The 25,853-nt window shown below is 43.4% G+C and overlaps 1 protein-coding gene across 3 annotated transcripts; it reads right to left on the bottom strand.

The window, feature by feature from the left end:
- Window positions 1-7,255: 7,255 nt before the first annotated feature.
- On the bottom strand, window positions 7,256-24,459 carry AS3MT (arsenite methyltransferase). 3 transcript variants are annotated; one of them, XM_019988580.2, is made up of 11 exons: window positions 24,353-24,458; window positions 24,115-24,155; window positions 23,730-23,857; window positions 22,645-22,795; window positions 21,927-22,063; window positions 21,183-21,252; window positions 18,487-18,568; window positions 17,061-17,192; window positions 16,591-16,733; window positions 14,338-14,472; window positions 7,256-7,538 (listed from the first exon to the last, which is right to left on the bottom strand). In XM_019988580.2, coding segments are annotated over exons 1-11 (1,125 nt in total). In that variant the 5' UTR covers window positions 24,354-24,458; the 3' UTR covers window positions 7,256-7,433. The 3 variants fall into 3 exon arrangements, with proteins under 3 accessions (XP_019844139.2, XP_019844140.1, XP_070636849.1); XM_070780748.1 differs by lacking the exon at window positions 7,256-7,538 and adding an exon at window positions 12,752-13,636 and having other exon boundaries at window positions 24,353-24,459; XM_019988581.2 differs by lacking the exon at window positions 14,338-14,472.
- Between the last annotated feature and the right edge of the window lie 1,394 nt (window positions 24,460-25,853).

Below are 25,853 nucleotides of genomic sequence, written 5' to 3'. Positions count from 1 at the left end.
ATTCTCGGGAGGCTGTCACGCCTCGACCTCCCTGGGGATTCGCTCTCTAGGAGGCTGTCATGCCTCAGCCTGCCTGGGTATCTGCACCCTGACCCGGAGACGCCTGGCTCTCAGGTTGCAACAGTACTAGGTAGGATGAACTTACATCATATCTATTCCTGTCCACGGTAGGCAAACTAGCAATGAGTTACAAACCTCTTAATTCTACCCAGCACTGGTCACACTGGAGATCTTGGGGATGCCCAAACTCCAGTCCGGGGGGTCCCAGGAGGTCATCACGCCTTGACCTCCCTAGGGACTGGTCTTTGAAAGGTTGTCACGCCTCAATCTGTTTGGGGATCCTCTAGTCCCAGGGGTCCCAGGAGGTCGTCACACCTCGACCTGCCCAGGGACCCAGTTCTCGGGAGGCCATCACGCCTCGACCTGCCCGGGGATTCGATCTCTAGGAGGCTGTCACGCCTCAGCCTGCCTGGGGATCTGCACCCTGACCCGGGGATACGTGGCTCTCAGGTTGCAACAGTTCTGGGTAGGATAAGCTTTAGAAAGGCTCACCCCTAAGGAAGTCCACCCATGAAAATCCAAAGAGGTCTTTTTCTTTTCTCCCTGTCACGACTGTCTTTCAGATGGGAAATAACCAATCCACTTCCCGGCAGACCCCCTTGAGATGTATCTTTGATAACTGGAAGCTGTTCAACCCTCTAGCTCTAAGGAGAAGTTGTTTGAAATTCTTTTGTGCCACTGAGTGGCCACAGTATCCACTGGGGGACGAGGAACACTGGCCTGAGGATGGAACTTTAAATTACAATACCATCATGCCATTAGAATTATTCTGCAAAAGACAAGGGAAATGGACCGAGATCCCCTATGTCCAAATTTTCTTCCGACTAAGAGATATGAAGGAACTCTGTCTTAAGTATGGGGTTGTAGTACACCCTAAAAGTGAGCCCACTAGGCAAATGGTGTTAGGCACAGGCAACCAAGAAAAGGAACCCCCTCGTGAAGGCTCACCTCCCACAGCTCCCAAGTTGCCTGGTGCTCCTTCCTCGTACCCAAACCTGCCCCCATATCCGGGAGCACCTCCTCCACAAAAGCCAGCTCAAGTATGTCCCTTAGTTGAAACTGGAGAATTTGGACCAACCCGGGTCCATAAGCCCTTCTCCCTCTTAGAACTAAGGCAGATCAAACAAGACCTGGGAAGCTATACAGATGACCCAGGCAAATATATAGATACATTCCAACATATTACCTTGGCCTTTGACTTGACGTGGAAAGACATCATGGTCATATTTAGTCAAACTTTATCTGATCCTGAACATACCAGGGTCTTAAAGGAAGCCCGGAGGTATGCAACAGGGCTCCACATGTCCAGTGATAGATACCCAGTAGGGGAAACTGCAGTCCCCTCCTCCGATCCTAATTGGAATTATAATGACCCTGAGCACATCTGGGAAAGAGATCATTTTCTAATCGGTGTGAAGGCAGGACTGAAAGCAGCCCAACAAAAATTAATTAGCTATGTCTGGGTCTCAGCAATAACTCAGGAGCCCAGTGAGAACCCCATTGCCTTTCTGGAAAGGCTAAAAGAGGCCCTCCAAAAGTTTACCAACCTGGACTTAGACTCTTACGAGGGACAGGTGATTTTAAAGGACAAATTCCTGTCCCAATGTGCATCAGATATCAGAATTAAGTTACAGCAGCTACAACAGCAGGACCCTGCTGCCTCTTTAGATGAGATGGTCCAGACAGCCACCAATACCTTTTATAACAGAGAACAGGAGAAGGAGGCCAAGGCCCAGGAAGAGAGAAAGAAAGAGACAAGGCATGCCCAGATGCTGGCCGCCCTCCAGAGAAGCCCTATGGCAAACCCTGAGTCCTTGAGGGACAAGGCACGAGACAAATGCCTGATCTGTAGACAGGTGGGGCATTGGGCCAGAGTGTCCAAACCGTGACAAGTCTCTTAGAACGGCTTGCCACAAATGCCATCAACTGGGACATTGGGCAGCACCCTGCCCTCGGGACCCAAGAGCCTCAAGGTCAAGGGCCAAGCCTACCCTCACAATGGTTCAAGAGAACTGAAGCGGCCCGCTCCAGCCAGCCCGCCTGTCACAGATAACCATCACTGGGCTGGAGCCAAGGGTGCAACTGGATGTGGCAGGTAGGGCTAAGAATTTCTTAGTTGACAACGGGGGCTACCTACTCTGCCTTGCTCTCCTACTCCGGAGCCTTCTCCTCCCAAACCTGTACCATTTTGGGTGCTGCAGGAAAAGCAACTACTAAAAGATTCACCTGAGCACTTCTTTGTTGCTGGGATGGACAGATATCTTCCAACCAGTTTCTGGTGGTCCCTGAGTGTCCTACTCCCTTATTGGGAAGAGATATACTCACTAAACTGGGGACCACCCTTGTGATGGGAAGTTTTTCAGCCCCTAGAGCTCTACAGCTCCTGGTTACTACTGAAGAACCCATTAAACCTTCAATAGAGAGGGACCAAAAACTATGGGCAGACAAAATTAACCCCCAGGTGTGGGACCAGGGGATTCCTGGACAAGCCCACCAAGCTGAACCGGTCATCACTGTCCTCCGAGATCCCACTCAGTTTCCTAACCAGAAACAATATCCTCTCAAAAGAGAGGCTCGGGAGGGACTACAGCCTTTAATAAATAAATTCCTTGCTTGTGGGCTATTGGTCCCCACCAGTTCGCCATGTAACACCCCAATCCTCTTAGTAATGAAAAAAGACGGAACCTAGCGAATGGTTCAGGATCTACAGATCATAAATGAAGCTGTAGTCCCCCTCCATCCCACAGTACCCAATCCCTATGTAATCTTGGGAGAAATCCCACCCAGTGCCAAGTGGTTTACAGTCTTGGATCTCAAAGATGCATTTGTTTTGCACACCACTGGCTAAAGAATCCCAATACCTTTTTGCCTTTGAGCGGGAGGCCCCAGGAGAAAAACACCAACAGATGACTTGGACAGTATTACCTCAGGAGTTCAGAGATAGCCCCCACCTGTTTGAACAGGCCCTTAGCCGGGATCTCCTAGATCTGGACCTGGGACCTAATGGGAAAATATTACAATACGTAGATGACCTACTAATCTGCTCTCCAGATGAGAAAAGTGCCCAAGAACATGAAATTCAGGTTCTAAACTTCTTGGCAGAAAGGTGATATAGTCTCCCGTGCTAAGGCACAGATGGTCAAGACAAAGGTCACTTACCTGGGAGTTCAGATTACACACGGGTCCAGGAGGCTGTCCTCTGATCGGATACAAGGAATCCTCCAGTTTCCCTCCCCCACGACTCGAAAACAATTGTGAGCTTTCCTGGGGCTAACTGGTTATTGTAGAATCTGTATACCCAACTACGGTCTAATTGCCCAGCCCTTATATGAAAACTTACAGGGATGAGATGATTCAATCCCACTGATGTGGGGAACTCCTCAAAAGAAGGCAGAGGCTACACTAAAACAGGCCTTAACTCAGGCACCTGCCTTGAGGTTGCCAGACCCAGAAAAATCATTCCAACTTTATGTCCATGAAAGAGAGGGAATAGTCTTGGGAGTGTTAACTCAAAGGTTGGGATCTGAGCCCCAGCCTGTAGCTTACTTATCCAAGAGGCTCGATCCAACTACCTGAGGTTGGCCCCCCTGCCTTCGAAATCTTGCAGCTATTGCAATCATGATAGAAGATGCTTTAAAACTCTCCTTTGGGGGCAAACTAACTATTTTTACCAGCCACCAAGTAAACAACTCCTAAACAGGAGAAGCCATTTATGGATGTCTGATCAAAGAATCCTCAGATATCAAGTAATGCTGATGGAAAATCCAGGCCTCACTATATCCCCTTGTGAGGTTCTTAACCCAGCCACCCTCCTACCTACCCTTGAGGGCTCTCTCCCCTTTCACTCTTGTCTAGAAACCTTGGACCACTGGACAAAACCCCGAGAGGGATTGTCAGAAGATCCTCTGACCAATCCTGAGGAAATCTGGTACATTGATGGAAACAGCTTTGTCTTGGATGGAAAAAGAGCTGGGTATGCAGTAGTCTCCAATTTTGAGACCACAGAGGCTAAGCCTCTGCCACCAGGTACTTCAGCCCAATTAGCTGAGCTCATAGCCCTGACTCGAGCTTTAGAGCTGGGAAAAGGAAAAAGAGTAGCCATTTACACTGACTCCAAGTATGCCTTTCTGGTGCTACATGCACATGCGGATATTTGGAAAGAAAGGGGCTACTTGACCACCCGAGGGTCCCCAATCAAATATGGTGATCAGATTCTTCAACTCTTGGAGGCAGTCCATCTGCCCACTAAGGTTTCAGTCTCCCATTGTAAAGGACACCAAAAAAGGAACACGGAAGTGGCACGAGGGAACCAAGCAGCTGATCAGGCAGCTAGGAGAGCAGCATTACAGAACCATGACCTAATAGGGATTGCCACCTTAGTTCCACAGACTCATTTGCCAGAAACTCCTTCATATACTGAAGGTGAGACTCTTAAAGCTAAGAGCGAGGGCTTTCAAGAAGATCATATGGGGTGGTTCCAAAAGGAGGGACTCCTTTTTCTGCCTGGGAACCTCCAATGGAAGTTGGTTAACTCCTTACATGCCATTACTCATTTAGGAGAAAAGGCCCTCCAAAGATTACTAGAAAGGTCCTTCAGAGGAACAGGCCTCCAAACAGCTATAAGACAGGTGGTCTCCTCTTGTCCCACTTGCCAGTTAAACAACCCCCAAGGAGCTCGAAGACCGTAGCTGGCCCAGCCCGTCCAACGACGTGGGGCCTACCCAGGAGAGGACTGGCAGATGGACTTCACCCAGATGCCAGTTTCTCAAGGGTATAAATACCTATTAGCTTTGATAGATACAGTCACAGGATAGATTGAAGGCTTTCCCATCTGGACTGAGAAGGCTGAGGAGGTGGTAAAAAAACTGCTCCATGAAATCATTCCAAGATTTGGTCTGCCCAGGTCATTACAGAGTGACAATGGGACATTACTTACTTCTAAGGTCACCCAAGGAGTCTCGAAAGCATTGGGCATTACTTATTATCTCCATTGTGCCTGGAGGCCTCAATCTTCAGGAAAAGTAGAAAGAGCCAATCAATTCTTAAAATCAGTGATAAAAAAGACAACCCAAGAGACCTCCCTGGGATGGAAGGAGGCTTTACCAACAATAGCTCTCCTCTGCACCCGCACTGCCCCTAAGGGACAGGTTGGTCTTAGTCCTTATGAGATGCTATATGGGAGACCTTTTGTTTATGTCAATGCCCTCTTCCTAGATCCAGAGGTTCAGACCCTCCAGTCTTATACCATGGCCATTGGGCAATTCCAACAGGATATATGCTTGTGGGGTATGAACCAGGACCCAAAAGATTCTAAGGAGTCACCACTATATGCTCCAGGGACTCAAGTGCTAATTAAAGTCTGGAAAGATGGGTCCCCAAAGGCTCAACTCCAGCCCACATGGAAGGGCCCCTACCCTGTAATACTTTCTACCCCCACAGCAGTCAAGGTACCAGGACATGACTCCTGGATTCACTACTCACGAGTCAAGCCGTGGAAGACAACAGAAGAGGACACTCGATACACCTGTGAGCCCCTGGGAGATCTCAGATACCTATTTAGAACTACCAATGAGTGTCATTCTAATGAACACCCCCAAAATCTGATTTCTGGGGACAACATTTCTCAGGATAACTCTAAAGAGCCAACACAGCCTGACAGAGACTGTACTCCAAAACAGACAGAAGATAGATCTTCTGATCCCTGAACAAGGAGGGACTTGAGCCATCCTGGCCATGTGAATTTAAAATTGACCAATGTCCCTACTAGTCCTTGTTATGCTCTATTGATGATACTTATGATTATTCCATGTACTGTCAATTGTCTAACCTGTTCTGTCTCTGTCCAGGTCAACCAGCTACAACATGCAGTGCCAGTTCAACAAAGATATAAAACTACAGCCGACCACAGAAAATATCACACACCCTTGGACACCGCTATAAGGACTCTGAGGATTGAGACTAGCAAGAGGGGGAGGCCCAATACCCCTCACCATCCCAGTTCAACAGGAAGTAGCCAGAAAGACCTCGATGCCCCTATTCCCAAAGAATTGGGCCTCCCATCTCTTGGCAGGGGGGAATGTTAGGTAGGTAGAATAGGGAAAAGGAGTCCAAAATGGCGGTGGCTAAAAGACAAGGAAGGTCAAAGGAAGGTCCAAGGACCAGAGTGAAGACTTCAGGCAGAACAAATAGCACTTCTGGCTAAGCCCAATTTGCATAGGGCAGGCCCAGGTGGAGGAAAAAAACGTATAAGAGGAGGAGCCAAAGCGCTTTCTCACGGACTCTCTCTCTCCTACGTGCGTGCGCTCTTTCTGTCTCTCCCTCTCTCTCTCTGTCTCTCCCCCCCACCCCCCTGCGCACTCCTCCACTTTCTTCTCTTCAAGTCTTTGGGTTGGCATGCCCTCACACTTTGAGGATGGATTCTCCTGCTATCTTCTAAATAAAATAGAGCTGTAACACTAATTTGCCTAAGAGCTATAACACGGTTTGTCCAAGACCCGAGAGCTGTGGCGCCGAGGGCTTTAATGTCCGTCGCTCCAAATCTTTGTTGTGACGAGACAAAGAACGGAGGAACATATACTCGCGTGACACAACCATCCTTGAAATCTTCAACCATCCTTGAAGATTGAGGAGAGAAGAATCCCTCAATCTTCTTTAACTATGGAAACTAGGACTAAACCTAATACTTTCCTACAGGTTTAACTAGGGCATTTTATAAAGAAAAAGAAAACCCACCATTTTTACATCTAGTTTGTCTTTTAAAAAGTATCAAACTGTTTTCCTGATCTGGTTAAGATTTACTGCATATGGTTACCATGTTGTCATATGTTAGGGTAAACTGAAGTCAAAAAAATTAACACTTCGGTTTTTTCTTCATTCAACTGCACATTGGAGGAAAAAAACTGATATAAAAGACCATTATCTCCAGAGCGCTCCTACCAAATTTGATTTGGCAATCTTTTGGCATGATTCGAATGATTTCAGTAGGAGCTTTGTTTAATGAGCACACACGGTGAAAAGTCGAAAAGGTTCTGTGTGGGTCAGAAGGAAGATGTTTTCCCTGAGACTCAGCCAACTCTCTTTTCTAAAGCCTTTCTTGCCCATGGGCCAAGCTTTCAGACTGCTGCTCAGTTCCATTTCTGGCCACCAGGTGGCACCAGAATCAGGTAAGAGGAAACCGGCTTAACGGGTCTTAACGTGATTTTGATGTAAACCTTTAATACTTTGTAAAGATAACTCATTTATTTTTATCTAGAAATCAGTGGACTTCTGCCACTTGTTCTTTCGTGTGGTATGGGCTACGGGAAAGGGTGGGTTAAGACATGTATAACTCATTCTTTCACCTCCTGCCCACTGTCGTCTGGTCAGCTGTTGTTTTAGGAGCATTTCTTTGTACTGCAGCAGCCACCAACAGCAGGGAAACTTCTGGACTCCGCACTGTCAGACCTCCCTGCAAGCTCAAATGGATCTGTGACCACATCCTGTCAAAAGACAAACCAAGACGAAAGGATACGTTAAAGATGTTTTGACAGACACTAACATTTCAGCTGGACTTAACGCTTATTTCCTACAAGGAGGACAAAATTGTACAGTTCTGTGGGGTCCGGGACTCACTTATCAAGGTGGCTGTCTTTTCCTGAAGTTTCTAATCAAGTTATCACTATTTTCAAGGTAGACTTCATTTAAAGCTTCTAAAAGGTCCCTTTTGGGCCAGAAGAGTGGATTTTGCTTTATTCCATGGGATTCCCGTTTGTTTGTGCCTTTTACCTTTTTAGAACTGAGCTACTGACATGCTGGATCTTCTTCTCTTCTCTTACTCTAATCTCTAGAAACGTCTGCAAGAGAAGAAGGGAAGTCCCAGATACTAGGGCCCTCGTTAGCAACTGCTGATATTCAGATGTTGAGATTGCCAACCACAACCAGTAAGATTTCAGGGCAGAGTAAGTGGAACTTTCAAAAGACAAGACAGCAGTCTTTATTTTTCCTCCTTTCACCTTCTAATGAGATACCTCTACCAGCAGTCCCAACAGTCAGAGAAAAAACAGGCACAAGACTGCACATCAAGAATATGCTCAAGCCACCTTATTAATGAAAGTGAATTCATTAAACATGATCTTGCTGCTACTGCTGCTAAGTCGCTTCAGTCGTGTCCGACTCTGTGCGACCCCATAGATGGTAGCCCACCAGGCTCCTGGGATTCTCCAGGCAAGAACACTGGAGTGGGTTGCCATTTCCTTCTCCAATGCATGAAGGTGAAAAGTGAAAGTGAATTCGGTCAGTCGTGTCCGACTCTAGCAACCCCACGGACTGCAGCCTACCAAGCTCCTCCGTCCATGGGATTTTCTAGGCAAAAGTACTGGAATGGGGTGCCATAGATCTTACACTCTTATTATTTGTTGGTGGGTTGCAACCTACAAGTTATTTGTTTATAACTACAAACAGAAAGATTGGAGAAGGAAATGGCAACCCACTATAGTGTTCTTGCCTGGGGAACCCCAGGGATGGGGGAGCCTGGTGGGCTGTCGTCTCTGGGGTCGCACAGAGTCGGACATGACTGAAGCAACTTAGCGGCAGTGGCTGCGGCGGCAAACAGAAAGATGTACAAGTAATATCAGTACCACTTCCAAATGTCTGCAACCAGCCCGAAAAGCTCTCAAAACTTGAAGGAACTAGAAGGTGGGACACCCTGACAAGCAGTCCTTTCCAGCACTAACTGTGCTTGTGTGAACAGTATAGATATGGAGAGCTAGTGCAGCATACTGGTTAAGAATGTCAGCTCCAGAAACAGATGTGGGTTCAGATTTACTCCTTTCTAGCTGTGTGACCTTGGATCAGCAAATTAATCTCTCTGAGCCTGTTTCTTCATTTGTAAAATGAAGAAAAGGAGTATTATGAGGACTAAATGATGAGGTGCCTTCAACATATTAACTGTTTGATAAAGATGAGGTCCTCTAGACTACAACCAAAATCACTGTAGACGGTGATTGCAGCCATGAAATTAGAAGACGCTTGCTCCTTAGGAGAAAAGCTATGACAAACCTAGACAGTGTATTAAAAAGCAGAGACAGCACTTTGCCAACAGTGGTCTGTACAGTCCAAGTTATAGTTTTTCCAATAGTCATGTATGGATGTGAGAGTTGGACCATAAAGAAGGCTGAGCGCTGAAGTGCTGATGCTTTCAAATTGTGGTGCTGGAGAAGACTCTTGAGAGTTCCCAGGACAGCAAGATCAAACAAGTCAATCCTAAAGGTAGTCAATCCTGAATATTCATTGGAAGGATGGATGCTGAAGCTGAAGCTCCAATTCTTTGGCTACCTGATTTGAAGAGCCAATTCAATGGAGAAAGACCCTGATACTGGGAAAGACTGAGGACAGGAGGAGAAGGGGGCAAGAGAGGGTGAGACGGCTGGATGGCATCACTGACTCAATGCACATGAGTTTAAGCAAACTCCGGGAGATAGTGAAAGACATGGAAGCCTGGCGTGCTGCAGTCCATGGGGTGGCAAAGAGTCAGACACAACTCAGTGACTGAACAACAGCAATGACTGTTTTCATGTGATTACTCCCACGACTATTAACTAGAGCAAGACAGGACATAGCACACATCCTATCTGCATCACTATAGATGCTGCAGGGTTTTAATAGTTCTTTTAAATAGCAAAATACACTTTGCTTGTCAGGATTAAAGAAGGAGGAGGAGGAGAAGAAAAAAGAAAAACTAGGACTCTCAAAAACAGTCATTATGGAAAAAAAAAAAAAAAAAAACAGTCATTATGGAGTCAAGTCCCAGAAAGAAGCAGTACTTTGATTCTTCTACTGAGCCAACTGATAGGATGACAGAAATACGAGCAATTCCCCACATGCCTCCTGCCTCTGGTTCTCAGGAATCTATCACAAAGGTCTTCCATAAAAAAGATAAGAATGTCCTCCTCCGAAAGCCCAAGGTTGTATTTCTAGGACACACAGCTGCTTCATTCTTCAAATCTTCCTTCAGCGTCAATTAGTCCCATTTCAGACATGGAACTGACGGCACACCCGCAAGCTGAAAGAAGTACGGCGAGAGAGATGGGAGATGGTTCTGACAAACCAGTTCAAACACGTAGAAAGCTGCATTCCTGCTAGAGGTCAGGCATCCTCCTGCACATGAGGTGCTGGAGAGCTCTGCTGCCAAAAAATTCTCTCCTGCAGAAGCAAACGCATCTAACTACAGTTTCCCAGCCAGACTGGGCTGGGGGAAAGATTCTGTTTACTTGTAACTAATTCTCTGACAGCCTTCAGAACTACGATTCAGGAAGCCAAGTAAAGGAGACTAGAATGATGAAAGTATTTCCAGATAAACACTGATCTTGATCAGCAAGATTTTGTTATCAGTGAACGACCAAGAATTTCAAAAGACCAGTAACACATTCATGAAATGCAATGGACTGATAAGTCAGAATTCAAATTTCTCTACTTTTCCCTCTAAAGTTCTTTTTCCCTCAAAAGTAGAGTGCTCAAGAATCAAATAAAGCAAAAAAAAAAAATGAATAAAATCACTTTTTACCTCTAGAGATGGCTTCTACACTTAGCTCAGATTATGCCACCAGGGAATTCCCTAATAAGCTTCACTCTTAAAAGACTGCCTGGGGACTTCCCTGGTGGATAAGAGTCCACCCGCCACTGCAGGGCCATGGGTTTGATCCCTGATCCAGGAAGATCCCACATGCCTCGGAGCAACTATGCCCATGCGCCACAACTACTGGCCCCACACTCTAGAGCCTGGGAGCTGCAACTGCTGAAGCCCATGTACCTTCCAGCCTGTGCTCCACAACACGAGAAGACCACGCACCAAACCAGAGTAGCCCCCCTCGCCGCAGCTAGAGAAAGCCTGTGCAGAGCAACAAAGACCCAGCAAGGCCAAATAAAGAAAGACTGCTTGGGAATTCCCTGGCAGTCCAGCAGTCAGGACTCAGTGCTCACTGCTGGAGCCCGGGGTTCAATTTCTGGTTCCGGAACTACGATCCCACAAGCACTGAGGGAAGAAAAAAAAAAAAGACTGCGAGGTAACAAAAGGTGGAGGAAAAGGCACAAGAGTTACTTGTGTATCAATGTTTTTGCCCCATGCATCTAAAATTTCTACAAAATATAAACAGCAGAAAAGTAAAATTTTTGAAGATTATAGAAATTCTGAGCCAGGAGAAAGGGTACATGAGAGAATGATGAAAGAATCCTGCAAAGAGGGTCAGAATTCAAACACACAGAACACAGTTCCAAGATACCCAGAAACTTCAGTTCAGTTCAGTTCAGTCACTCAGTCGTGTCCGACTCTTTGCGACCTCAAGAACCACAGCACGCCAGGCCTCCCTGTCCATCACCAACTCCCGGAGTCCACCCAAACCCATGTCCATCGAGTCGGTGATGCCATCCAATCATCTCATCCTCTGTTGTCCCCTTCTCCTCCTGCCCTCAATCCTTCCCAGCATCAGGGTCTTTTCCAATGAGTCAGCTCTTCACATCAGGTGGCCAAAGTACTGGAGTTTCAGCTTCAACATCAGATCTTCCAATGAACACCCAGGACTGATCTCCTTTAGGATGGACTGGTTGGATCTTAGTCTTTAGTTGGACCAAGAATCTTAGCAAATACAAATCCATAACCATAACCACCTCTGTTTCTTGGGTATGTTATTACTTGCCAGGCGTTGCCTAACATTTACATGTATCATTCCATTTGACTTTTATAATCTGAGGGGAAAAGGGATTATTATCTTGCCATTAAACATGAGGAAACAGAGGGTTTGAGGAGTTTAGGTAAGGAATCCAAGATTACACATAGGCGGCAGAGCCGAGATGTGTACTTAGTCTATCGTGTACATATACCACCATCCTGCCCCAGAAAGAGCAGGAGCTTCTTTTGCTGGGCAGGACTCTGGTGCAGGTTAGAAGTTCTGTCAGACAAAAAAGACTTGAAATCCATCACTAAGCCTGTTCTAAATAATAGAATATTATAAATTAACAAATGGATTAATAATTATAAGAGCATGAATGGGGGAAAGGTAAAAATAAATAAGAGAAAGATGCCACTATCTGTTACCACACCCTATCCACCTTCTTCATAGGGAGGTTGTGAGAGGTGACTGGAGATAACTTGTGATAAAATGCTTTTTAAAATGCGACACCAATATTTCAGTTACTAGAATAATTTTTAAATAAGAATCTAAAATATTTTAGAAAATATTCATTTTAGAATATGCTGGAATACTGGCTCAAATACTTCACACTAATGAAGAATGGCTACAATCAAAACAGAAAATAACAACTGTTGGCAAGGATGCAGAGAAATGGGAACCCTTGCACATTGCTGGGAGGATTGTAAACTGGCGGAGCCACTGTAGGACACAGTTTGGTGACTTCAGAAAGTTAAATGGAGAATTACCACATGACCCAACAATTCCACTCCCAGATACAGACCCAAAAGGATTCAAAACAACCACTCAAACAAGTACATGAGGCACATAGACGTGCATAGTCACAGCAACATTACAATAGCCAAAAAGTGGAAACAACCTAAACGTCTCTCAACTGACGAATGGACTAAAAAGAAAAAACTGTGGTATAGCCATATAAGGGACTATTATCGAGCTATGAAAAGGGATGAAATACTGCTATAATGGATAAACCCTGAAAACATTACATTAAGTAAAAGAAGCCAGACAGAGAAGGTCACAAAGTATTTTATGATTCCACTTTTACGAAATGTCCAGAAAAAGCAAATCCAGAGACAAGAAAACAGATTAGTTACTGCCAGGGATCAGGGAGGGGAGGACTGGGGATTAGCGCTTAATGGGAACAGGATTTACTCTGGGGGATGATGAAAGCTTTCTGGCACTAGACAGTGGTAATGGTTGTACGACATTATAAACAGACTAAAAGCTACTAAATTGTACAGATTAAAATGGTTAAAAAAATTGGTTAAAATAGTGAATTTTATGTTATGCCAAGTTTACCTCAAGTTTTAAAAAGCACTAAAAGAAAACAAGTAAATTTATAATGTTCACAAAGAGCAGATCTTTCTAATGGTAACACCAGAGCCAGATACCATAAAGGAAATAAAAACTGCATAAAAACTGAAAACATCTATTCAGGACAAAAAGCAAATAAAAAGGGGAATTCCCCTGTGGTCCAGTTGTTAAGACTCTATGCTTCCACTGCAAGGGGCATGGGTTCAATCCCTGCCCAGGGAACGAAGGTCCAACATGCCATGTGGCACAACAACAAAAAAAGCAAATGAAAAGGTAAATGAGCAAAAATTTGCAACATAGTAATAAACAAAGTCTTATATTACATAGGAAGTTCACAACAGATGAAATGTAAATGGTCAATAAACATAACCAAAAAGTTCAATGTACATAAAATAAACAAATTATATTCTGCTTATCAGACAAACAAAGATTTTTTTTAAGTTGTTGTTCAGTCACTCAGTCATGTCTGACTCCTTGTGATCCCATGAACTGTAGCATGCCAGGCTTCCCTGTCCTTCACTATCTCCTGGAGTTTGCTCAAACTCATGTCCATTGAATCGATGATGCCGTCCAACCATCATCTTTTTAAAAAAGTAATAACCATATTAGTAAGGATACAGGGAAAAGGTATTCTCATAGATAGCAGCAGGCATGTAGGCTGGTACCATCTTTCTGACTATTCACATAAAAAGGTCTGTTGTTGCTGTTTTGTCACTAAGTTGTGTCCAATTCCTTGCGACCCCGTGGACCGTAGCCCTCCAGGCTCCTCTGTTGGTGAGATTCCCCAGGCAAGAATACTGGAGTGGGTTGCCATTTCCTTCTCCAGGGGATCTTCCTGACCCAGGGATCGAACCCACGCCTCTTGTATCTCCTGCATTGGCAGCGGATTCTTTACTGCTGAGCCACCACAGAAGCCCACATTAAAAGGTGTATGTATATATGTATACTTTGCATAATTTCTTCCCAAGGTAGCTCTTAATCTTTTTTGTATCTGTACCTCTTTGGAAACCTGATGAAAGTAACAGACTCTTTGCCAAGAAAATACACATACAATTTTAAGGGGTTTGTGGATGCTTCAAAGTCCATTGATGGAAATACCAAGTCAGCATTGGAAAAATGAAGTTATGAAGTTAGATCATTTTATAGGTACAAAAATACTAGAAATAAGTTATGATGGCCAACTAAAAGAATAATGATTTGTTTCTTTAGCAGTCTGTGGTGATCTTAACAATTTTTTAAATGGTTCTCCGTTTGAGGTTAGGGAATTAAAAGCCAAGCCAACCTTTACTTCTAAAGCAGTATAGGCTCCATATGTTGGGAACTTCTCTCCATCTGGCCCGATCAGAAAATCTTGGGCAAATCGTGAATTCTTCAAGATAGCCACTGTTTCTTCATCTACTTCAACAACTTCATCTTTCTGAAGGGAAGCATGAAAGACATTCTTAGAGATGCCACTTTCGTCTGAATAGAAGAAAAACACCCTGAAGGGTTCTTCTATCTACTACTATCAAGAAGCATCTCAAGATAAAACACCACACCTTTTGACACAGTATTTTCTCACGTTCAGACCCTGCTGCTAGTAGCTTCATGCTTATTTCTCCATGGAATTGACCAGTGTCATTATTAGTTTTCCTTTGGTGGCAACACCAAAAAAAAAAAGGACACTCATTGCTCCAGTGTCTAGTTTCTGCTCAGAAGCAAATGTAGAAAACCACTGCTCTCCGAGTTTCACCTTATTTGTTGCTAAAATAAGGTCTTTGGACTAATGGCTTTTCTGGTATGTTTCCTTGAGTCCCAGCGTGCCTGGGACATGCGTGAAGGGTCCACGCCTTGGGAACCAGGAGTTAGCACAGGAGATTCTGAGCTGTCCAGTCTCTGCTCCTGTCCGATAAATTCTGCTTGTATCCCTTCAGATACTGGGGTTACATAAGGCAAGGACCTACACATAGTTAAGTATTGGTCTTTTAAATAAAATTGTGGGCCTCCCTGATAGCTCAGCTGGTAAAGAATCTGCGTGCTTTTGCTGAAAAAAAAAAAAAATTCTGGGGGCAAGTAGAGGGTGGGCAGATTGTCTGACGGGGATCAAAAGATACAAACTCTCAGTTATAAAATAAATACCTCATGAGGCTGTAATGTATAGCATAGTGACTGTAGTTAATGATACTGTTTTATATATCTGAAAGTAGCTGAGAAAGATTCCAAAATTTCTCATCATAAGAAAAAAAAAATTTGTAACTACGTATGGTAATGGACATTAACTGTAGACTTACTGGATGATCATTTTGCAATATACACAAATTTTAAATCACTGTGTTTTATACCTAAAGTTAATATAGTGTTATGTGCCAACTATGTCTCAATAAAAAATAATTCTGCCATTAGAAATGTTTTTTTGAAAGCCACTAGACCAGAGTGATGATTTTACTGATTCTGTGGCTCTACTGAGCAGGCAGGTGGCAGTGTGTCAGTGAAAAAGCATTAACGGCTCTGTGGCACCAGGAGTATTTAAGAAATCTGAAAATGCTATCTAGACCAAAACATCAGAGTAGGGAAACAGTTAAGTTCTTCCACCTTTGAAACAAATAATGACTGTATCTTCTATTTACTGAGTTCCCAGTACCAATGTTTTATTACAGCATTGCTAATCCTTATAGAAAATCTGCCACATAGTATTATTATTATCCCTACTTTTACAGTGGAGCAAACTGTTTCTCAAACAATTTTGGTGGCATATTCAAGTTTACTCAAGTAATAAATAAATGACAGAACTAGAATTTGAAACCAGCTATCTAGATCCAAAGCCTGTACTTACCTGTTTTGAAAAAACAAAACCTACTCTAAAAAGAGGAGTAGCAATATCAGCGTCATCATTAAACACGAACAATTCCTTAATCCCAAAATAACAATTAAACAACTGAAATATTGTTGCTCAGTACTCTCACAGTTTTCCATCTTTATAATACCATGACTCTGATGTATGAATGACGTTTCATAGAAAAGTTTTTAAGGTAATGATATTTGGTTACGTAAGAGAACATTCTATTCTTAGGAGATGTATGCTGAAATATTTAAAGGTAAAATGTCATGATATCTGCAACTTACATTTTAATGGTTTAGCAAGTATATATATATATATATATATATATATATATATATATATATTTGTTGTTATTTAGTCAAGTCGTGTCTGACTCTTTTTCGACACCGTGGGCTGTAGCCCGCCAGGCTCCTCTGTCCATGGGATTTCCCAGGCAAGAATACTGGAGTCAGTTGGCATTTTCTTCTCCAGGGGATCTTCTTGACCCAGGGCTCGAACCTGGGCCTCCTACGTTGCAGGCAGATTCTTACCACTCAGTCACCAGGGGAGCCCACAAGTATGTGTGTGTGTTTGTGTGTGTGTATATAGACAGACACACAGACACATACACATATACCAAGACCAGAAAAGTGAGAAGCAATGCAAGATTAAGAAAAGGTTTGTGGAGCAAAAGTAAGAAGAGGAAGAATGCTGGAAGTCATGGAAATCTTTAGTTACCTTAAATGTGAAATTTGCATCAAATATTAGTTCTTTTTCATGTCCTCTGATTCCTCCATTGTAAATAACTTGGCATTTTTGGGTTGGTCCTGTCTTAGGGAGTTTGAAGAGGCGAAATGTTGCAGAAACAAAACGGCAGTCGCCTAAAAACAGAATATACTCATGGTTTGTCCCAGCACTGCAGTGGTTATTGCTCTGCTCAACAGATGAAGACTTAAATATTATAAAGATGGTATCTTCTTTGCATGCCATCAATCATCTTTCTGGGCACATGACTCTATTTACTGCATAACTTCAAAGTGCTTTATTAAACACCAAACTTTGGGAAGCTGCCATTAAAGGGGAGATAAGACAGAGATTTCCAGATGACACAGTCTCCTTCAGTGAGACTCACTGAGGAGATACTTGCTAATCACCAAATCAGAACCATTCAGGTTGGAGTTACAACAGTCCCTGCCACTGTTTCTTACCGATCACGTTTTCCAGCTCCTTGTTTTGAACTGTAATGAAATTGGCAGTGACCAAACGTGGAGGGCAGAACCCAACTTTTTTGGCAAGGATAGAAAGGTCCTTCCAGTACAAAGCACCACCCAGGCACTCACCTAAAAAAAGAAAAATCACAGATCAACCAATACAACTAGATATTAGGGAGTTATTCTTCTGGTATAATTGATTAGGCTATGGTATTACTTAGAACACAGGTCCTAGAAAAATAGAAGAAGCTGAGAGTCCCCCAAGGTCTAGAAAATCCAAGTGAAGGCTGGATATGCTAGCTAAATGGTTCTATCAATCATAATATTCATGCATATATTAGGTCACATTCTGAAAAATACTATGTTATGTGAGTAAAAATATACAAGAAAAATTACAAAACTGCCGCTTAGTTCCAGATTAACCTTATAACAATCTGCTACTAGAACAGTAATTACTATTAACGTTCATAAGGCATTTACAGATTTCAAGTTCATTACATCAACAAATTAGAAACAAACTAAATCATTACCAAGAAAGAAATGGCCAAATAAAATACGGTTCAGCTGTACAATATAATTGTATGATACACTTTTAAATATTTTTAAAAATTTTAGGCTTAGGAAATATGCTAAACAAAACTGGAATACTAAAGTCTATATGCAGCATATTCCCAAAATTTTTACACTCACCCACAGGGAAAAAAGCAAACCTAAAAGTGTATATACTAAACTATCAAAAGAGTTACATGTTTAGTAGTAATTTTTTCTTTTTGTATTTTCCGACTTTTTTTTTGGCCACTCCACTCAGCTTTTGGGATCTCAGTTCCCTGATGGGGGATCAACCCTGCACCCACTGCATTGACAGCACAGAGTCTTAACCACTGGATTTCCAGGGAAGTCCCAACAATATCTATTTCTTACTGTATAATAAGAAAAAAGTTAACATAATTTATTTTAAAAGAACTTTTGATTTCATAGCCAAACCGACCAAACACATGCCATTTATCTCCTCAATGTCCAGAAACTCCATGAAAATGACACTCAACAGATCAGCAACAGAATAATGATGAAAATACAGGGAATTAAGGACGCATCATCTCTGGAGCAACTGGCGTCATTTCCACACTAGAGCTTTTAAAAGAATTTTTCACACACATTATTCCATTCAATCTTCATGACAGCCCTATGAGGCAGACTGAATTATTACCTACATTTTATAGTTAGGAAGTCATGATTCAAAGAGCATAATTAAATTGCCCAAGGTCTTATCAGAGTTGAGTGTCAGAGGAGGAAAAGAACCTACACCTGTTACCTAAAGGCATGTGTTCCCACAGCACAAAGCCTCACCCTGGACATCAGCAGGATGGAATGCTGTACTTGAACGAGTATCTGCCTCAAAACAAAACAAAACACAAACACCTACCCCATAAAACCTTGTGTGTCCTGATTTCTTCTGGCAATTCAAGGCTAGCATAGACGTCACTGAAATATAGCTCCCCACCATGCTGAAACAGAATTAATCCAAACAAGGTTAAAGATTACATTAGTCCCTGATAGCAAAGAAAGGCATGAGGGGATAAAATCAAGTTTTAAAAAAACAACAGAAGTTCCTGAGTTGACCCTTTTTGAACAAATAACTACTTGGCTCCCTCTCTAGTTACAATCAATAGCAAACTGCCAAGATTTTTTTTCAGTGCCTCAGTCAGTCAGTTCAGTCACTCAGTGTCCAACTCTTTGAGACCCCATGAATCGCAGCACGCCAGGCCTCCCTGTCCATCACCAACTCCCGCAGTTCACCCAAACTCATGTCCATTGAGTCAGTGATGCCATCCAGCCATCTCTTCCTCTGTTGTCCCCTTCTCCTCCTGCCCCCAATCCCTCCCAGCATCAGGGTCTTTTCCAGTGAGTCAACTCTTCGCATGAGGTGGCCAAGGTATTGGGAGTTTCAGCTTTAGCATCATTCCTTCCAATGAACACCCAGGACTGATGATCTTTAGGATGGACTAGTTGGACCTCCTTGCAGTCCAAGGGACTCTCAAGAGTATTCTCCAATACCACAGCTCAAAAGCATCAATTCTTTGGCGCTCAGCTTTCTTCACAGTCCAACTCTCACATCCATACATGACCACTGGAAAAACCACAGCCTTGACAGGACAGACCTATCTGGCAAAATGTCTCTGCTTTTGAATATGCTATCTAGGTTGGTCATAACTTTCCTTCCAAGGAGTAACCGTCTTTTAATTTCATGGCTATAGTCACCATCTGCCGTGATTTTGGAGACCCCAAAAATAAAGTCAGCCACTGTTTCCACTGTTTCCACTGTTTCCCCATCTATTACCCATGAAGTGATGGAACCAGATGCCATGATCTTTGTTTTCTGAATGTTGAGCTTTAAGCCAACTTTTTCACTCTCCACTTTCACTTTCAACAAGAGGCTTTTTAGTTCCTCTTCACTTTCTGCCATAAGGGTGGTGTCATCTGCACATCTGAGGTTATTGATATTTCTTCCGGCAATCTTGATTCCAGCTTCTGCTTCTTCCAGCCCAGCCCAGCGTTTCTCATGATGTACTCTGCATAGAAGTTAAATAAGGAGGGTGACAATATACAGCCTTGACGTACTCCTTCTCCTATTTGGAACCAGTCTGTTGTTCCATGTCCAGTTCTAACTGTTGCTTCCTGACCTGCATATAGGTTTCTCAAGAGGCAGGTCAGGTGGTCTGGTATTCCCATCTCTTTCAGAATTTTTCACAGTTTATTGTGATCCACACAGTCAAAGGTTTTGGCATAGTCAATAAAGCAGAAAGAGATGGTTTTCTGGAACTCTATTGCTTTTTTGATGATCCAGCGGATGTTGGCAATTTGATCTCTGGTTCCTCTGCCTTTTCTAAAACCAGCTTGAACATCTGGAAGTTCACGGTTCACGTATTGCTGAAGCCTGGCATGGAGAATTTTGAGCATTAATTACTTTACTAGTGTGTGAGATGAGTGCAGTTGTGCAGTAGTTTGAGCATTCTTTGGCACTGCCTTTCTTTGGGATTGGTCAGCTAATAGCTAATAAAATAACTTTACAAACTTAATCAATCTGAAGCAAAGCAGACCAGGCTTTCACAGAACAGACGTAAACAGTACTCATAAAGTCTCCTTCCTTAAAAATTATATAACTTTTGTAACACTTATTTATTTTTGTAATAACACATTATCTTTTTAAAACATCCTTAAAATTTCAGGCATATGCGTTATCAGGAATTTTAAGATTTTATTTAGCTAATTTCAAGAGCATGGAGGTCTAGATTCTACAGTAACGTCTCTACCTTCTACAAGTATACCCTGGTGAAAGTCATGAACTGGTCTATAGAATGGCATATTAATTAAGACACTGTTAAATCATTTCTGCATAGTGTCCAACTCTTTTCAACCCCATGGACTGTAGCCTGCCAGACTCCTCTGTCCATGGAATTCTCCAGGCAAGAATACTGAATTGGGTATCCATTCCCTTTTCCAGGGGATCTTCCCAATCCAGGGATCGTTTAAACCTGGGTCTCCTGAATTGCAGACAAAAGCCCTTGATCTCTGCAACAGTAATATAAACCAAGAATCTCAGAATCTTCTATCATGAAGAGATACATCTCATGATACATACAGAGGGTGTGGAGTGCCTGCTACTTTAAGAGAGTAGTTAGTGTAAAAGATTCACCTTCTGTAACTTCCCAACGATAATGGAATACTGATGGGTACAAAATAAGGAGCACTGAGAAACACTGTCCATACTAGGAGAGTATATTCAAAATAACCTTAGGAGTCAGTCCAAAGGTCCCCGCAGCTCTGCAGATGCTGTTCTAGGCTCCTCTACAGCAGCAAGCAGGAGGAAAAACAGTCAAAAAAGCAAATTTTAACATATTCAGTCACAATCGTGACTCTCAGATTTATCACCGTTTGCAACCTGAGAGGGAAAACAAATTCATATCTCAGGTATTCCAGTCACCCCCTCTTTCTGCCACTCTTTCTAATTTAATGGATAAATTAAGAGTTGGAGCTCTCAGCTCAAGGGGACAAGGACAGGACAGATTCCATGTGTTCTCACTGATGTTCAAAGACAGCCTGTCTCCCTCTTCTCCTCACCTTTAACACTCGATATACCTCCTGCAGCACTTGCTGTTTATCAGGTACAAGGTTAATGGCACAATTGGATCTAAAAAAGAACAGAGAGAATGTCAAGCACACCTTCAGACTACTAAGACACCCTCAAATCCTTTTAGTCCCTAAAGGTGGTTCCCACCATTTTCTCAAAGCTACACCATTTTTCCCACCTCCCTCCTCTCTTCCCCACACTCAACCTTGTCCCAAGATAAGGGAGATAGAGTGTTTAGAATCTCAATAAACTGTTAGCAAGTTTGAGTGTGCAGAAAAAATTCTGAGGCATGATGTTGGCCATGCAACAAAATGACCTGGGACCAGACGCCTACTGCACAAGGCATTTCTTACACCGCATGTAAATAGGTTGAGCTCCTCAAAGGCAGCTTTGTTAAGGCTGTCACTTGGGCATGATTTGACAACTCGGAGGAAAAACAGAAACACAGAATCTTATCATTTCCCATGAAAATAATATTAAAAATAACAGATCAATGTACATTATACAAGCAGGCTCAGGAGTCTTGCTGGTCTTTTGGGCACATTCATAAACCACAGTTCAACTTAAAATCTGTTCTCTCTTAGGCTAGTGTGTTAGGTGGCTGGACTACAAGTGCTTCAGGCTAGCTCCATCCTTCTGTTAAGCCAGCCTAAGTTGACTTTCAGCCCCTAAATGAGAATCCATTCAACAAAAAGTGGTGATGTTTGTGTGTTCAATCAAGGATGCAGACCTACATAACAATATCATAACTCTCATTCTTGATTCCAGCCTCTTCCAACTTTTCTATGTAGCCATGAATAAAAGTCACATTGGGTGCCTGGAACCCATATTTTTCCATGTGATATTCAATGTACTTGTTAGCTACTTCCACCTACAGGAAGGAAAAAAATAGATTTGATAATCAACATTTTTGAATGCACTAATAATATCCTAACATTTCCTATTACTAATGGAATATACTCCCCCCAGACTATTTTAAGTAAGTAAACAAGGTTCATCTGGGCAAGGAGAATTTACTACAACATAGGACAATTCAATGAAGCATAAACCCCCTGTCTGATACATGGGTTTGATTTGAACGAAGAAAATCTTTCAGGATAAATGGTAGAAAGAAGGAAAAGATCAAACTCCATTCAGACATCATGAGACTCATATATCAGATCAAACCTCTGACTCCCTTCTCCCAGAGAGGCCCCTAAACCTCAAAGTTCTCAGCTTCCAAGTCAGGAAGCAATAATGGCAGAAATGAGCATTGCATTTAGCATCTCTCTTAAATTATCCTTGACACGTAACAAGGAAACAACTTCATCTCTAAAAATGGCAACCCACTCCAGTGTTCTTGCCTGGAGAATCCCAGGGACGGGGGAGCCTGGAGGGCTGCCGTCTCTGGGGTCACACAGATTGGACGACTGAAGTGACTTAGCAGCAGCAGTATCCCTGAAATCACCTCACCTGACCTTCTGTCATGTCTATTCCAGTGACATGTCCCTTCTCACCAACCAGCTGACTAAGAGCATAGCAATCTCTGCCACTTCCACTACCCAGGTCCAAAATCCAGCAGTTTTCCAGACACTCAGGGATGACCAGACCACAGCCATAATACCTGGAAAATAGAAAATACATACATGTGTCTATTATTTTCCCTCTAGAAACTAGAAGACATGGAACCACTAAATCATATAAATCCTTCCTCCTTCCCTCCCTCCTTTCCTTCCATCACTCATTCAATTTCTCTTCCGGTGTTTAGTCTCCCCCAATACACTGGAAGCTCCATGAAGGCTGACTATCACTGCTTTGTTACCACTGAATTGACGGGCACTGTTCCAGGTAGTAACAAATAAACCAACTAAAATATTTGTTAAGGCACTAACTGAGCATCTAATGCAGGTCCAGGACAAGCTCATTACTGAAGAAGAAAGGTAAGACAAGTGTATTTAATGGGGGAGATAAAACACAGACACAGAAAACATTTTCTATGATTTACTGAAAAACAGTGGTACAGGAAGTAAGTGCTATAGTGGTTTGGGGAAGCAGTGCTCAAGGACTGAAGACAGCTTCACAAAGTAGGTAGGACATCAGTGAGGTGTTGGACAGGCGGGATTCAGAAAGCATTCCAGATTGATAACAGCATGCCGGGCAGGCAGAAATCATCTTGGCTGCGTTGATGGTAAGAGGAAAGGAAAGGTGGGCCTAGAGTAGTCCAGGGCATCGGAGGGAGCCAAGACTGGTTAGGAAGGTAGGGCCAAACTGAACAGGTTGGAAAGTCAGGTCAAAGGAGTGTGAATGTAGCCTGTGAGTAAAGGGTTGTGCATTGTGGGGGGTGAGGGGGGATGTTTGGAGCTGGGAGGCGAGGGGGTGTCACTGGATGTTCTTCAACAGAGCAGTAAGATAATCAGTACGAGCTTTACCGATTTTATGACAGGTAAGGCAAGCCACATGGACTGGAGGAGGCAGGTTAATTCTAGTGACCTGGCATCACTATCTTTTGAGAAAGCTGCTGTCTGGGGTCTTCATGGAGGCAGCACAGAGCACTTTACCTCAAGGATACTTCCTCGTGTACATTCTGCAGGGCTTCCCGGATGTGCTGAGGGACCGGCCTGGCTGCAGTGACACAGGCATTGGTCTGGAAGTCTGCTGATTTCTTCAGCACCTGCCCATAGTAGGTCTGACCCAGGGGCCAAAGGTGGGGTGAGAGGTGGGGAAAGAAGAGCTGGTGTCCATTGGGGTAAGGCCCGCTGCACCCCACCAACCCCACTCCAACCCACTGAGGCCTGGTCGGCCTTTGCTCTCTGTAAAGCTCCAAGCCCGGAAGTGGCCCTGCCCCCACCCCAGGAATCCTGGCGGGCCAGGCCGGGCTTCCAAAGGCCTAATGTCCCCACTCAGCCGATGCTCCACCGCCACCACTGGCCCTGCTGCTGGCACCTGCACGTCCTTCCGGATCTCAGCGTCGCGCGGGGTGGCCACTGCCGGGAGGGAGAAAAGGCAGCTGAAAAGCCAGGGCGCTGAGCCCAGCGTGGAGGTGGGGGAGCACCGGGGCAGAGGGGTGGCCTAGAGCCGGAGCTCCCTGGTGGTGGCGGCGACTGTGGGAGGTAGAGGGAGCAGAGTTTCGGGCACAGGGCCTGGTCTAGGGGCGGGCGGAGAGGAGAAGGACCACACTCACTGTCTCCACCGTCTCCGGACTCCAGGGCTTGAGCACCCGCAGACCGCTCTCAAAGCCCAGCGCTCCCGAGGCCCCACCCCCAGACAGGCAGGCCTGATTCCCCGCCCCCGCCCCGGGGCAGGAACCCACCTGTGCAGTGGGAGGGACCACGTGTCCCCACGTGCTGCTCTGGCCCTACTGGGCCTAAAGTCAGCTCGGCTTTTGGTCTTTCCAACCAGGAAAAGGCTATTACTGTTAATTAGTACCTTCCTTTACTGCTCAACTGTAATTTTCATTTTATAACGCTCATATTAACATCCATACATACATTGATTTTTGCCTCTTTAGGGAATGAAATCACCTTTTCTCAATCTAGTTTTTAAAGTCAAGTGTATTGAGATATAATTTACATTCAGTAACATTCACCTTTTTTTATAAAGTGTACAGTTTTGTGACTTCTAACAAAGTACACATCACTATAATGGAGACTCTCTCACCCAAAAATTTCCTCGTTCCTCTTTGTATAGTAAATCTCCCCACCTCCAGCTTCTAAACAACCATAGATCTGTTGTCCCAACTTTCCCAGAATGTCACAGCGATAGACTCACACATTATGTAGTTGTTCACAATCTATATTGAATGGTATTTAGGAAAGCAACTTGGCTAGGTTCATTTTTAACCTCTAGTATTTTTACTAGAGGTTAAAACAATTCACTTGTTTTCTAGGTATTGTCATCTCATCTTGCAGAAATTTTTTTTAATTTAGTTTTTCCTCCACTAATACATTTTATTTTGTGGTAACAACAAGAATTCCTATTCATTAGGATAGTAAGGAGATACGGGGTTTCAATTAAAAGGATATCTGAATGGAAAATTTACCAAATTTTACTTACTTTTCAATCTCATCTGATAATAACAATTTTCCCAGATGTCAGTTAGTTTTTAAATATTAAGAGGAAGTTGTTGTATTTTTGTATTTTTAACAAACTAAACCCATGGAAATGATCCTTGTTGGAATATTCTTATAGGCCAGAATATTTCTAACTATTAAGTATGTAAAAATGAGTTTTTTAAAAAGTAAAGTTTTATAGATACCTAGTTTTGGGCAATCATTTAATGGTGAAAACACTCCTGAATATGGAACTGCAAGTCCTTGGACTGCAAGGAGATCAACCAGTCAATCCTAAAAGAAATCAACCCTGAATATTCATTGGAAGGACTGATGCTGAAGCTGAAACTCTAATACTTTGGCCACCTGATGCAAAGAGCTGACTCACTTGAAAAGACCCTGATACTGGGAAAGATTGAAGGCAGGAGAAGGGGACAACAGAGGATGAGATGGTTGGATGGCATCACCGACTCGATGGACATGAGTTTGAGCAAGCTCCGGGAGTTGGTGATGGACAGGGAAGCCTGAAATGCTGCAGTCTATGGGTTCACAGAGTCAGATACGACTGAGAGACTAAACTGAACTGAACTTCTAAATATTAAGTTTTTAAAAACACTCTCTCCATTTAAAATT

The sequence above is a fragment of the Bos indicus genome, chromosome 26, assembly GCF_029378745.1.
Source record: "Bos indicus isolate NIAB-ARS_2022 breed Sahiwal x Tharparkar chromosome 26, NIAB-ARS_B.indTharparkar_mat_pri_1.0, whole genome shotgun sequence".
NCBI lineage: Eukaryota > Metazoa > Chordata > Mammalia > Artiodactyla > Bovidae > Bos > Bos indicus.
Note: the sequence above shows the minus strand (reverse complement) of the source record. Positions and strands in the feature narration are given on the sequence as shown.